Consider the following 15,152-nt stretch of genomic DNA (forward strand, 5'->3'; position numbering starts at 1 on the left):
ATTGGCATACCTTTCAGACCTTTTTTTTGTTTTTTAATTTCTCATCTCCGTTGCGGAGATATTAGCTTGTAAGACTTAGATTGGCCAAGTCCAAGTGGGTGTTATTAGAGATCCATCTTTGGGGCAGTAACTTTTTCCCCTGCATGATGCTGACCAATCATAAGCAGGAGGAGTCATGCAATAAAAAAAACACACCCCAGAGAAAGTCAGAACCGGCTTTCTCCTATGGGCAGAGACAGACTGGCGAATTTTTCGTCTGAGAATCGGATCGTAAAACTTGCCCTGGCCAGCACCTCTCCTGACCTGAGCTTGACAGCGTGATGGATTACTATGCAGCTGTCAAGTTCAGGTCTGGAGAGGTGCCGGCCAGGGCAAGTTTTACGATCCGATTCTCGGACGAAAAATTTGCCAATGTGTCTCTGCTCTATGAGACATGTTATGACACACAGCCCTGCTCCCCTCCGTGATATCTCACCACCTCTGTAGGGTTCACTAGAGCTTTGCGTCATTACGAACACCTCTTGCAGATCTCATCTCACTGCAGTCAGTGTTTGGGGACAGTGAGTAAATCAGAGCTGCTTGTCATTGGAAACACATTTTGCAGCTCTCATATCACAGCACTGTCAGTGTGGGGTGAGGGGACTAGAGCAGAGCTGACAGTGTTGTGAGAGGAGAGCTGCAAGAAGTGTTGGTAATGAGACACAACTCCTCTACTTCCCCTACCCCCACACTGTCTGCTGGGAGATTAAAACTCTGGAAGTGTTTGTAATGAAAAATAAATCTGCTCTGTTCTACATATTTAGAGCAGAGATCACAGAATAAAGCAGGTATGTGTGTCATTACATATTTTACAGGAGAAAGCTGGTTCTGTCCTCTAGGGACATTTTCTTTTTCGTCCTCTGCATGACGCCTTCTGCTTATGATTGGTCAATGTCATGCAGGGGAAAAAGTACACGCCCCCATAGAAAAATCTCTGGTAAAGCCCAGTCTGTCTTAGCATTAATTATAATTTATACTTTACAAACTAATATCACTGCAATGGAGAGGAGATATTAAAATAAAAATATTCAACTCTGCAGCCACTATTCCATCTTGTGACCAATTTGACCACGTACTGGTGAAAGGTTCTCTTCAGATGCTGTTTGCATGTACTGTAGCTCACCCCTATATCTGCTGATAAATTACATTTCTTTAGTTGACATTTTTCCCTTTAAAACTTAGCTATCGCATCTCAGATGTGCCCAGTGTAATTAGTGTTTTCAACAACAAATACAACGTCGTAACATTAAGATCCTATGTTTCTCGGCTTATTTAAATCCTTATCCTTTATCACACGAGGACTGGCTTTGTTGTATATAGACAAGAGATACTTGTAGCTAATGGCTCTCATTCGTTATGGGGAGGTCTGCTTTGTATTAGTCTCATTTATTTTCAGGAGACCAGAATCACGCCTGCCTCACTTTTTTTTCTCTCTCTTTCTGTTCCTCTCTCTGCTTGGCTGTTATATTTAATGACCCTACACGTTTCCTGTAGCTTTACTCCTCAGGGGTCATTAATTTACCATTGCTGTGTTATATACATTCTCCTACATGGCATCTGATAACAGCCACGTACCCGCCTGCTATTTTTGGGTCATGCTACTCCCTGGTAGTCATGTCAGTACCCCTCTTCCCCTCATACAATCACTAGTCAGAACAGCATTATGACCATCTGTTTGATGATCCGCTACATGTCACAGTAGAAATCTGTTGGACACTCGTTTGATCAGCAGCTCTCTCCCCTCCTGAGTCTCTCATTCCTAGGAACGCTCCTTCCGTCGAGTGCTCCTGTGTTCTCTAAGAGAGAGCAGCTACCAGACTCCTCTGGAAACATATGTAGCTGAAAACTAAGAGATCTGCAGTCCTTAATAAGACACGTTGGATTCTTATCACACCCAAAATAATCTGCAGGGGCCTCCATATACATTAAAATGTGTATGGGGGCCCTAAGGAGCAAAGTGAGCCTCCCATATCTATCCACGCACTTCTGCAGCATTTATGACTATTCATAGCACTTCCCTGCGATCACATAATCATGTACATTCCGTACATCCCTTTCCCTGCTGCTATCTGTAACACTGAGAGAAGGGAGGGGAAGAGCAGGGAGAGCTGTCAGGAACAGGACTCCGTTACTTTTATAACATTTTTGTAAAATAATTATTTTGTGGGTACCATGCTAGCCAGAAAAATCGATTTTAATATTTTAATGTCCCCAAAGACAAAAGTATTCTAGGAGAATGATATCTTTTTTGGCTAACCAGAAAAATCATACTTGCAGCTTTCTGAGCACAGAGGCTTTCTTCAGCCTGGTTTACAAAAACACTCCGCTACATAGAGGACTGTTCACCATGCCGGATACCGAAAGCCTGAAGTGTGAAAGTGGCCTTACAGACTCTCTGCAGCAGAAAAAGTTGTTTAAAGATTAATTTCCAGCAAATTTTTCATGTTGAAATGGACACACAATGTATTAGTGGTTGCGGAATAAGAAGTTTTTGTTTGTTTTTTATTTCACCTTTCCGTTGCGGAGATATTAGCAATCAAAGTGTATAGTGTATGGCACCTAATGAGTTAACTTTAGTTAAGTCCAGGAGGTTGTTATGAGATAGATTTCACTAGGGGCGTTAACTAAATCATTTGACTACACTTAACTCATTAGGGGCCATACACATTGCTAATATCCCCACACAGGAAATCAAAGTGGCATCTAATGAGCTAACTTCAGGTGGATATTATCAGATATTTTAGTTACCGCCCCCAGTGAAATCTATCTGATAACTTTAGTTGAGTCGAAGTGGGTGTTAACTCATTAGGTGCCAAATATTTGATTGCTAATAAAAAAAAAAAAATTACATCAATTAGATCAAGATGAAAAAAAAATTGCTGAAAGGTTCTCTTTAACTTTTACATTTTAGGAAGCAAATGAAGAATTAAAAAAAAAAATGTGAAAAGGTGTATACAGCCTTTACATATATTCTTCGGTGTGCTGACAGGCAAGAAAGATATTGTTTCCATTAGGAGACATGAAATGGTAAATGTAAGCCCCAGCATATATGGCAGCTCAATATGGGGACTAAAAAATGCAGTCACTTTTACCCCGATGTAACCCATAGGATCATTACATTGGATAGAAATTCAGTTTTCCTGATATTTCAATCCAATCTACAAACCTCAAGTATTACCAGCATTGTTAGACTATGGATTCTCAGTGCACACTTGGTATTTGAACCAAAAAAGCAGAAATTTTCTATGTGATGCTATTCGCCTAACTGAAGCCAACAGATTGTCCGAAGGGCTGCGATATAGTGGTATAGCTCAGGGGTGAGGAACCTCAGGCCCCAGGGCCATTTACGGCCCTCATTGACCTTTTATCAGGCCCCCGAGCAGATTCTCAGGGACCGCATTCTTGGGCAGGGCGTTGTATTTTGATTGCCACAAGCTCATTAATTTCTTCTTGCTCTGTTAGCGCACACACGCAGTGTTCACTACTGAACATCGGAGGGCATGCAATGAAAGATTACGTCCTGACACCAGTGCCAGAGTCAGGATGTACTTTGTGGGTGGAGTTTATACGGCCCCCGAAGGATGGTATAAATATCCAAATTGGCCCTTGGCAGAAAGAAGATTCCCCACCCCTGGTGTAGCTTATAGAAAAAGTACAGGGGAATGTCCATCTATGCAGAGGGGTACTGCAAAAAATATCTATCAATACAGATGTTGGAGGTAGCAGGCGGTAACCTATGTTACACCTCTTAGATTGGAAGTTCTATTGGAACTTTCATACATTAGAACTTTCATACAAAAGTTTTTTTTGCGGTGTCCGAACATTGAGCGAGCGCTCGCTCTATATACATAAGGGAAGACGACCCAGGAACTGAGCTGGAAAGTGAGAATTTTAGCGTTAAGTTTCTGTCCTATTTTTTCCTCTTCGTGGCATCTAGATACCTAGTGACGGGCCTCATCATTCTTATTCTCTTCACGCTCCCTTTTTTTTTTTTTTTTTATAACATGACCTCAGTTTTTATTTCATTCCCTCCTTCATACCAAGCAGCTGTGCTGGCCGTCGCTTTCTCCGCATACAACCCAAGTGGGAATTTATACAGTTACATGATCCTGTAAGCGGACGCCGGTCCTACAAAGTCAAATTGTTAGAAATTCTGTGCTGTATTGATCCCGGAAAATAATATTTAGTACACAGTGGAGAACATCCCATGTCTGGCAAAGGAGGATCTGTCATGTCTCCTGATTTCTGTTTTAGTAAGTAGTTGTCAGCTCTGCGTTCTGCCATTACTCTGTTGTTCTTCCTCCTCCTCCTCGAACAAGTGTGAATAAATTGTCAACTGGACGTTCCCATTCCCCTAAACACGGGCGCTATCTAGTCAGTGCAGTTGCAATCTCTATCAAGTTTTATGTTCTGCAATTTTCTCATAGAGTGTGTATCATTACTTTCATTGAAAACGAGTTTTGTGTTTTGTTTTGTTTTTTAAGTTGAAGGTGAAAATTTGTCCTGGTCAACAAGCCCAATCCTATGATCTGTCTAGAGAATCAGGAGACCCATTTACACATTGTATGATTGGCCAATGTCAACATTAACCCCTTTCCCGCACCGTGAAATATATATTCATCACAGTATGGAGTGGGCTCAGGAGCTGTTATACAGTTAGCACCTACCTCCTAACACCTGTCTATTTAACTACATATATATTTTTTGTTACAAATGGGGTCCAATTGTTGGATCCTCGAAGCCCTTAGTCTGGATGGGCACACAGGCATAGTCGCAGCAGGCTAGTGTTGCATGCGGGAAGCAGACAGGCAACGTCCCGGAGACGCAGAGTTACTGGAAGATGCAGGCAAACAGGAGACGTCCTGTAGACCGGAGACAGATAGTAGTTACTAAAAGCTGCAAGCAGACTGGAGACATCTGGGACACCGCAGACAGGTAGCAAAGTTACCGGAAACTGCAGGCCGATAGGAGACTTCCTGGAGACTGCAGACAGCAGTGGTACCAAAAGCCGCAGACAGGTAACTCTGGCACTGGAAACCACATGCAGCCAGGAGACATCCTTGAGACTGAAGACAGGAACTGTGCACAAACAAACTAGAAAGTCTTAGGTATGTGTCTTGGGAGGGCTTATATAGGCTTAGGCGTTCAACACATGGGAGCACACTGGGCTACTTGCAAAGCCCAACATGGAGCACAAGAAAGTTTAGCGAACCGGGGCGTAGGGAGCAGAGCCCAGACCCGGGACAGGTGTGTAGCCATATTAATCTATGAAAGTGGCAGGATCCTGCTGGGGTGTTCACTGGGTTCTCCCACCATCTTTGCGTTCCTGCTGTGAATCCCCGCTGCAGGCTAGGCTTCAATTGAGACCATGATTTTTACTACAAGTTATGAGGAAAGTAATAAAGAATTGATCTACACATATTTGGTATTTCTGCGTCTGTACAAATCCAGTCTATCTAATTGTAAATGTATTTAATTCTCAAGATAAACAGCATAAGGAAAAAAAAATCAAAATGCCAGAATTTGTTTTTCGGTCACTGCACCTCACCACCCCTCCCAACAAAAAAATGCAATAAAAGTTGATTAAAACATCTCCAAAATATGCCACCAAACAGTACCAATAAATACAAAGAAATCATGGGAGATAAATTGACTCCTCCGACCCTGTGAAGATGGTGATGCTAGCAAAGATTTGTTTCTGGCCTCGTAAATGAATGGACTGTACCATAACTGGGACTTTCTTATGTCCTTTCTTAGAATTTTGCTCTAGAATGGATGGAGTGGCCCAAACATTATTCATGTGAAAAGGTCCTGATCCTGCTGACCTTCTACGATATGCACGAGAGGAAGGCTGGCCGAAGACATGATGCCCAGCTACAGGCTGTCCGGTAACCGATTGCGCCCCTTTACTGACATCCTGCTGTAGTTTTTGTAGCTTTTGCATTTAAAGAGGACCTTCCGCCAGTTCAATACTCCCTGTTTAGCCTATTTTTTTATAATCTGCCATATAATTCTAGAGATTTGGGCTTTTTTTATTCGGTGGCTAATTTTATAGTCTTTTCAAATAGGCATGTCTCACAGGGAATTAATGCAGAGCATCTTAAAGACACGCCCCAGAGGATCCTGTGAGCCACGCCTCCTTATAAAGACCATAACAATTAGCACTAAATAAATAGGCCCCATATGTCTGGAACGGTATGGCAAAGTTAAAGCACAAGAATCCCCCCTGCAGAGGAACAGTGTACTAAAATATATATCTATAATTGTTATCATGGCTATTATAATTTATAATTACGGTAGCTATTTTTGCAATTTTTTTTAAAATTATTACCATGGCAGCTATTATCAATTACCGTATTGTTTATTATTGGTATTGTTATTACCATGACTATTATTTTAATTATAATTGCTATTTATTACAATTTCCATTATGATTTTTTATTACTATAGTTATTATTTATTACTATTGTTATTTTTGTTTCTTATTATTATTGTTGCCATGGCTGTTGTTTATTATTACTATATTTATTATGATTACTATTTATTTTTACTATTGCAATTATTTTTTATTATTACTATAGTTATTGTTGCAATCATTTATTTCTATGGCTATTATTATTATTATTATTATTATTTTTTCTTTAAGAATTGTTAAGACCCGTGTCAGAAATGGGATTCCCTGCTTAGAAATTGAGTGGGTGAAGCCAGGTTTGTACACACAGCAGAAAAATGACATGCCTGAGCCTGACCTCAATCCTTCCACCTCGGCTGCTGAAATAAAGCAATTCTGTTCATCACTCAGCCCATAAATATGGATGTTCAGTTTGTCTGAGCATGCATGTGATCTATATAGCAGGAGATTAGAGACGACCGATCCGCCATGCCGCTGATGAGCTTTCAGAAGAAACAAAGAATTGGGTGCATTAAAATCCAACCTGTCCAAGTCTGGAGTTTTAGGGTATTTTGAATATGGGAATGCTGGTAGTTTTGGGGGCCACATATCTACTTCAGTGAGCGGAGATTAGTAAATGGGGGGGTGATGGTGGGTCTCGTCCCCTCGATCACTTTGTGAGTTTTCATAAATGCGACCATAGTGCAGGGTGACTGTGAGTGTAATTACATGGTGTAGACCTTCTCTATGACATGTCTCCCCGATGTCACCACCACTAGTGAATTGTCAGAGACAAGTAATTGAAAATGGAGATAAAGGGATTATAGGGAGAGAGCTACACATTAGGACCCACAAGTGAATGGTTTAGTGCCTCATGGTCAGACACAAAGGCACTCTCACATTTGTTTCCATATTTGTTTAACCCTTTCATTCTATCTTTTTCCATTTCTTTTTAGTAAATGTCACAAACTTTAGCTTATATTGCATAAATAGTCATTTTGCCCTCTGGGATCCAAAGACATTTTTTGCCCTCTTGGGTTGGTGTTTCTTTTTTGCCCACTGGTGATTATAGTCCTTTTTTCTTTCTGGGACCCGCTGCCTGTCTTTTGCCCCTCTGGTGCCCAAGGTCCTTTTTATTGTCCCTTTGGGGCTCAAGGTCCTTTTTTTGCATCTCTTTGGCCTGCGGTCCTTTTTTTTCCCCTCTGGACCTTGAGGTCGTTTTTTCTCCCTTCTGGGGCCTGATGTCCTTTTTTTGCCCCTCTGTGGTTCATGGACATTTTCTCCTCCCTCTGAAGCCCAAGGCCCTCCACACTTCTGGGGCCTAAGATCTGTTTTTTTTTGTTTGTTTTTTTACCATCTGGGGCCTGACATCCTCTTTTCCCCTCTGGGATCCGAGGTCCTTTTTTTGCCCCTATGAGACCCGAGGTCCTTTTTCTGCCTCTCTGTGACCCGAGGTTCTGTTTTTTTTTCCCTTCTGAGGCTTGAGGTCCTTTTTTTGCCCTTCTGGTTCCCGAGGTCCTTTATTTTTTGCTCATCTGGTGCCCGAGATCCTTTTTGCTTTTGTTTGTTCCATTCCCAATCCACCTGGGCTCTGAAGTCCTATTTGTCCCTTTCGAGGCTAAGAGTTACTTTTGCCATGTGACATCTAGGTTCAGAACTAATTTTGTGATCTGACTTAATTTTGCTGTTTTTTTCTATATATTTACTTATATTCTTTTCTTTGTATCAGTCAGTTACGTTTTCCCCGATGATCACCCGCCGGATGGCCCCTTGGTGACCATTGAGGAAGAATCGCTCTTCTCGGAGGCCTATCCTCAGATTGCAGACCTATTCCAGAAAGAGAAACTAGAGGCCGAGATGCTGAAGCAGAAATGTAAGTATCATTTAGGTTTCAGTGGATATGATGTGTAAATGTGCCGCCAAATGGAACGGTGTCTTTGTGCTATATGGATATATGGGTTATGCCTTAGAGCTGAATGACCTGTCGCTCTTCCTGGCAAGCCGGTTTTAGTAAATACTTGTGTTTCCCAGTAAATAAGATTCATAAGAAATATTTTCTTAGAAATCTGTGTTGTGCCATTCCTCGGTAACTACTCCTGGAAAAGTATGAAAAACAATTACAATTAGAAGACAGCATCTCCCATGTAATGTTCCAAACAGAAGGAGTCTAGGGTAATTCGGCACAAGGGTTAATACTGCCTAACACTAATTCTGTATTGTGTTGTCTCACACAATATACGTCTGACGTCTTTCAGACACTAGAGATCCGTGCGGTGAGGTGACTATCAGCACAGGTAGACTTTATTATGCCTGGCTGGACACTGTGTAGGCTAAGGAAACAACCAGTTGCCAATTTGTTCTTGCATTTTCATGAGGAATAGCAGAGGGTTGGTAAAATGTAGCTAAATAAAACTTTTTACTAATTTACAGAGAATTCAAGAATTTGCAAAAAGTCATCAGAGCTCTCCAAGTATCTTTAAATGCCCTGTTTACTTTCAGACAACTTGATCTCATTTGTCGGTTGATGTGATGGACAATTTGTATATCATTTTATTCATAAATTATATTGTCTGACCCCAAAAATCACTCCACAATGTGGGCCACTAGATGTCGCCCTGATGTGTAACTTGATGTCCACTGCCTGTTGCAGGAGAGATGGTGACATGGATTATAGGATGTGGGGCAGGTCTTTATCATTATACAGTAAGTGAGGCAGGTCTTTATCATTCTACAGGAGGTGGGGTGGGTCTTTATCATTCTACAGGAGGTAGGATGGGTCTTTATCATTATGCAGTAAGTGGGGCAGGTCTTTATCATTCTATAGGAAGTGGGGCAGATCTTTATCATTCTACAGGAAGTAGTGTGGTGAGTCTTTATCATTCTACTGGAAGTGGGGCAGGTCTTTATCATTCTACAGGAGGTGGGGTGGGTCTTTATCATTATACAGTAAGTGAGGCAGGTCTTTATCATTCTACAGGAGGTGGGGTGGGTCTTTATCATTCTACAGGAGGTAGGATGGGTCTTTATCATTATGCAGTAAGTGGGGCAGGTCTTTATCATTCTATAGGAAGTGGGGCAGATCTTTATCATTCTACAGGAAGTAGTGTGGTGAGTCTTTATCATTCTACTGGAAGTGGGGCAGGTCTTTATCATTCTACAGGAAATAGTGTGATTCTTTATCGTTCTACAGGAAGTGGGGTGAATATTTATCATTCTACAGGAAGTGGGGTGGATCTTTATCATTCTACAGGAAGTGGAGGCGGGTCTTTATCAATCTACAGGAAGTGGGACCGGTCTTTATAATTTTACAGGAAAAGGGGGGTGCGTCTTTATCATTCTACAGAAAGTGGGGTGGGTCTTTATTATTCTGCAGGAAGTGGGGGCAGGTATTTATCAATCTACAGGAAGTAGGACGGGTCTTTATAATTTTACAAGAAGTGGGGTGGTGTTGTGAATTCGCTTTTTGGCCTACCCCTGGTTACTAGTGAAGGTAGTGGAGCTGGTTATATTGATAGAGGGGTCGCGAGTTCTCTTCCCGGGCTCCCTCTGGTGGCTACTGGAGGTAATGGAGCTGATCTAATTAACAGAGGCCTGCCACCTGATAATGAGGAGGATGACTGGAGATCTGGGGTTTCTGACTGGATTTAAGACAGCCGACTCCCTCTGTCCCTGCTGGTGATTTTTTTTCCTGCCTCCTGAGGTCTTAGTTTCCAGCTCAGTCCCTGCATGCTCAAGCTAAGTGTTCTTTTGCTATTGTTCACATTTGATTTGGTTGGCTGAATTTCCATCCTTATGTTACTGCTTGTGCCAGTTTGTTTTTGTCCCTTATTAGTTTGGCTTCTTTTTCTCTGTTTTCAGAATATACCAGAGTGCTGATATAGTGGGCGAAGTCTAGTGACTTCAGTGTTTTTCTATCAGACGTGTTGGGCATTTTTTGCAAGGTTTTTTGCGTGATTGCAGACAGAGTCTTTCCTTTCCTGTCCTGTCTAGTTAGTTTGGGCCCCATCGTTTGCTCAGTGTATTTTCCTACCTGCGTTTGTGTTTTCATCTTGTTTCACCGACAATATATGTTTGGGGGCTGTCTGTTCCTTTGGGGTCTGCTCTGGGGCAGTTTAGATTTCCCCTATCTTGCTTTAGGCTTAGTTAGCTCTCCAGCTGTGCCGAGGCGTCTAGGATCATCGTAGATACGCTCCACAGCTACTGCTAGTTGTGTGGATAGGATCAGGGGTCTGCAATCCACTTAGTTACCAACCTCTCTGGTTTTCTGTGGCTTAGCTTGGTCTTGCTTTCCTCCTCGGTGACCCAGTCATAACAGGGTGGGTCTTTATCATTTCACAGGAAGTAGGACGGGTCTTTATCATGTGGGGTAGGGTATTTATCTGTCTAAAGGAAGTACTGGTGGGTCTTTATCTCTCAACTATGACTCTCCTGTCTATCAAACTGCATATATACATAGCAGAGAGGTGGTATTTTGGTTCAGGGCAGGCAAGCCATTGGACAGTGTCACATACTGCATGCTGGGAAATCACAGCAAGTTCTAGCACCCATAATGCTGGCAGTTCGCTGATGAAGAGGAAGCATCCACTCAAAAATAGTGGATAGCAAGTTACAGAGCATGAAAATTGGGCTAGCTTCTGGATATATTAGACTGGTATGTGCACCAGCATTTTAATCTTGTAGCAGTGGATCAGTGCAGCAATATCATACTTTTCTACAAGTTTTGTGTGAAGGGCTGGTATACTACTTTGTACAGAGCAAATTTCTTTATATTTCTACATACAGCTGTCGTACTGCAGCCTCAGCATTTTTCTGACCATGTTGCGTGCTCTTGTTTGTGTTATTAAACGCGAGCAGATGACATATAGGTGCAGTTAGCGGAAAATTGCTGAGCTCTGATGGGCCGTTTGTGTAACATATTGGACACTCGCGAGTCTTAACCGCTGGCATTATACGTCTATTGCATCTTTTCTATTACTCTCTTTCTCGGATTGTGTAGTCCTTTGTCCAGTCAGACATCCAATAAAGTGTAGAGGAGGTAATGGGCTGAAATTAACCTCTTCTGTCTTTGACTATTTCACACTTAGCTGTAGACACCAGTCAGTTCAACTGCTGTTGTCCTAGTCACTATGTGCTTACACTAGCAAAATCTTCTAATTAACTAAACATAATGGAAAATCAGATTGATCACTCCTCTGGAGTAGAAGTTTCTTGATGAGAATTGTAAGAAATTTACGAAATTATATTTGGTTCTTTTGTAGATAAGAGAAGTAAACCTAAACCCAAGGTTTCTCAAAATGTGGATGATGTGGCTTTACTCCTGTCTGAAATTAGTTTAACCCCTACTGTAGAGACAAATGTACCTCCTCCTATCTTAGAAGAAAGTGAAGACCCTAAAACCACCATTTCTCTTAGCAGAAGTAACTGGTCGAATGACCTACCTGACACTCTTTTTCCTACACCACCTATGGTCAACTTGATATCAAGTGACCTAGAAGTTTCCACCAGACCTGTCTATGCAGAAGATGACTTAGAGAGACTTGATAGTCAATGTTCTTCTCCAGCACCGAATAGCAGACTAAAGTCTTCAGTGGCTTCTCCTAATGTTTCGTGCATGGTGGCAGATCTACATTTGAGTAGCATTGATTGGGAAGCCACCTCATTTAGCATGTCTCCTCAAGCTGAGCCTCATACAAGCAGTGGTCACAAATGTGGTTTCCACAGTGGCCCAAACACTGAACAACAAGTGAAGATAACCAACAACTCAGCCCAACAAATGTTAGGACCAGGTAAGGATAATTTAGAAGCTAAATCCAAACCACCAATCTTGGCGTTATCTGACTCTCCTTGTATTACGCATCTACAAAAGCTGCCTTTGAGGGAAAGGATACTTTTAAAGAATGCCTCTTCAAAACAACCCAGTGTCCTTAAGAAACGCTTACCTTTAAAGCCCATATCCCTAAGTCTCAATTTGAGGGATGTCAAGTCCAGTTCTCACCATAATTTAAACTTTAAGGAAACACTTCAACATAGCAAGTCAACTGAAGGACAAAGCTGTCAAAAAAGTGAGAAGCAAATCCATTCCACCAGAAAGCCTGACCCAAACTGTTGTCCCACCACCAAATCATTCACTTTTAAGAAGATTGCTGTCGCTCCTGTGAGGTCCGCATCGGATGGAAGCATTCCCAGCAAAACGGCGTATGATGTGTCGGCAAAAGTGCTTCAGAAGAAAAGTGTGTGCCTCAAAATGGCATCTTCCAGTGAGGACGAAGATGAACAAGGAACTGTTGGTAGACCTACATATGTCTTCAAGAAAGGGCGAACAAAATCTGAGATGCCCTTAACCAAAAGTGCTCCTGTCAAGCCAGCGTCTAGCATTGAACCGGATACCTTTAGTACGGGTACTTCTAGTATTCCTGATATAGATAACGTATTATCAAGTCCTGAAACCAAAGTTCTAGATGGCAAGTCCCCGGATGAGTTGAGTGATGACGATGACTCTATAATATGCATGGACAGTCCTTTGCCATTGTCAGAAAGACTAAGGCTCCGGCAATTACAGAACAGTTAATGTTTTCTTCTCTTACTTTCTCTTCCCTGTCTATGTGCGTCCAGTGATTACTTTTTTTCCTTTTTGTAACTAGAACTCCAAAATTTTGCACAAAAACTTGGAAACAGTCAGCAATGCATCTTCATTCTGCTGTAGAGCTTGGCTTTGACTTTCTGTCCTCTTAACTCCCTCTGAGCACTAACATCATGAGAGCCAGTCGTATACCGATTTTGCTTTAGACATAACTGGAGGAAAAGAGATCATGTAATTCAGGGCTTGTACAGGACGCCTGAAGCACAGTCAGCATTTTATTTGTATTTTAATTCTAGTCTTTCCTGTGTTTGTCCATTTTCTTAAAGCATTTTTATACCTTTTGCAATTGAACTTAAAGGAGTTTTTGGGTTTTTTTTCTTACTCCAGAAGCAGCGCCACCCTAGGCCATAGGCCGTGTCTGATATTGCAGCTCAGCGTTATTCATGTAAATGCCATTGATGGTATATTCCTTGGTTTACAATAGGAATAACCGTTTAACAGTTTAGCTCTTGGTATCAGAGTTTCCCATATTGCTTTTATCTGCTCATTTTAAAGGGAACCTATCAATACACTTTTATATATAGAAGTAGTGTTATGGCTATATAGGAGCTTGTCCACCAATACATTTTTGTAGAGATCTGTTGTTCCAGTCATGAGAAATCTAATGTAGAAGCAATATGTAAATCAGGCTGTCAATGCAATGGGACCTCTTCTTCTGAGTGCATTGACACGCCCCCAGTGCACTGACACGACCCCAGTGCACTGACACGACCCCAGTGCACTTCCAGCCTGATTTACATATGAATTTAACGCTACATTTCTTATTACAGACACATCGCTCATATAGAAAAACTAGATTCATTTTACTGGAAGACATTACTACAAAATGTAAAAACGAGCTGACAGGTTCCATTAAAAATTTTGCTTTAGATGTGAACCCATTTCATAAAAACCAGAGCGACATCAATCAAACGTATGTGCACAAAATTATTATATAATAAAAGAACTTCACTTTTAAAGAAGGACCTTGGTAAATCATTGATCCCTTGTCTTTGGTTTTATTTTAAATATTTAAAGGGGTCGTCCACTATTTGGAAATCCCTTTTAAGTGACGTCTGGTCATTGCACAAGATGAGAGCTGACCTTGGCCTGTGGTCTAGCTTCTTTTTTTTTTTTTTTTCTTAGATCATGCCCTAAAGCACACAGATATGTAGCAAGACTAAGGCAGTCGTGGAATATTTAAAGAAAAAATATTTTTTTACCCCAAAAAGCAGCAGTCTACTCTATTGGTTGCATCTGGAATTGCATCTAATGGCAGAGTTCCATGAAAACTATCCAAATATGTATTGTGATGTCTGGACGGTCTCAGGTCTCCAACCTCATAGACATATATTAAGGCTCTTAGGTCAGGAGGGCCACAGCTGGACTGGACATTAGGATCGTACTTGGCTCACGACTTACTGACGTCTCAATCAGGGCTTTGGAGTCAGTAAGCCAAACCACCAACTACGACTCTGACTATGACTCCTTAATTTCCCTGACGTCCGATTCCACAGGCCTGGTCTCAGTTCGGCCTAAGCCCTAATAACTTGAATAAGGATTAACTGTAATACCAGACAAGAATGGCGCTACATTTTTACACTGGGTAACCACACTAAACAATAAATGGATTTTGCATCTATTGGAAAACTGGTCCCTAACGCTCAAATACTTGTAAGAAAAAAAACAAATGGTACTCATCTTCCCTCCTCCCAACTTGCCGCTGCAACTCTGACTATGCTACACTTCACCACTGCAGCCAGTCACTAAGCTCAGCTGACACTATTCACACTTTCCATATACGCAGAAGCCTCCAAGCATTGTGATTGGCTGCAGAGTTGATGTGCACTGTTGATACTGACATCACTGCTGCAGCCAAAACACAAAGCGGGGAGCTGGCACAGGACTCTGAGAGGTTGAATACTATCTGTATTTGTGTTGTTTTTATTTTTTTTTGTGTTTTTTTACGAATATCCATTGGAGGACCACTTTTCTAAAAGTGTAGACTTCCTATACCTTTAGTTGTATTTGGCTTACTGTTTCTATATTGACAATATACACTCACTGGCCACTTTATTAGGTACACCTGTCCAACTGTGTGTT

General features: G+C 41.6%; 1 protein-coding gene across 4 annotated transcripts in view; it reads left to right on the forward strand.

The window, feature by feature from the left end:
* Window positions 1-14,032, forward strand: part of GEN1 (GEN1 Holliday junction 5' flap endonuclease) — an 88,227-nt gene extending 74,195 nt beyond the window's left edge. For all 4 annotated transcript variants that reach the window (XM_073568272.1, XM_073568271.1, XM_073568273.1 and 1 more), the window contains 4 exons: window positions 5,797-5,927; window positions 6,686-6,747; window positions 8,160-8,303; window positions 11,689-14,032. In XM_073568272.1, coding sequence (XP_073424373.1) covers window positions 5,797-5,927; window positions 6,686-6,747; window positions 8,160-8,303; window positions 11,689-12,998 — 1,647 coding nt within the window. In that variant the 3' untranslated portion in view covers window positions 12,999-14,032. The remainder of the gene's footprint in view (window positions 1-5,796; window positions 5,928-6,685; window positions 6,748-8,159; window positions 8,304-11,688) is intronic.
* Window positions 14,033-15,152: the final 1,120 nt, after the last annotated feature.

This window comes from Dendrobates tinctorius, unplaced genomic scaffold (genome assembly GCF_039654945.1).
Source record: "Dendrobates tinctorius isolate UK_male_01 unplaced genomic scaffold, ASM3965494v1 ptg000021l, whole genome shotgun sequence".
NCBI lineage: Eukaryota > Metazoa > Chordata > Amphibia > Anura > Dendrobatidae > Dendrobates > Dendrobates tinctorius.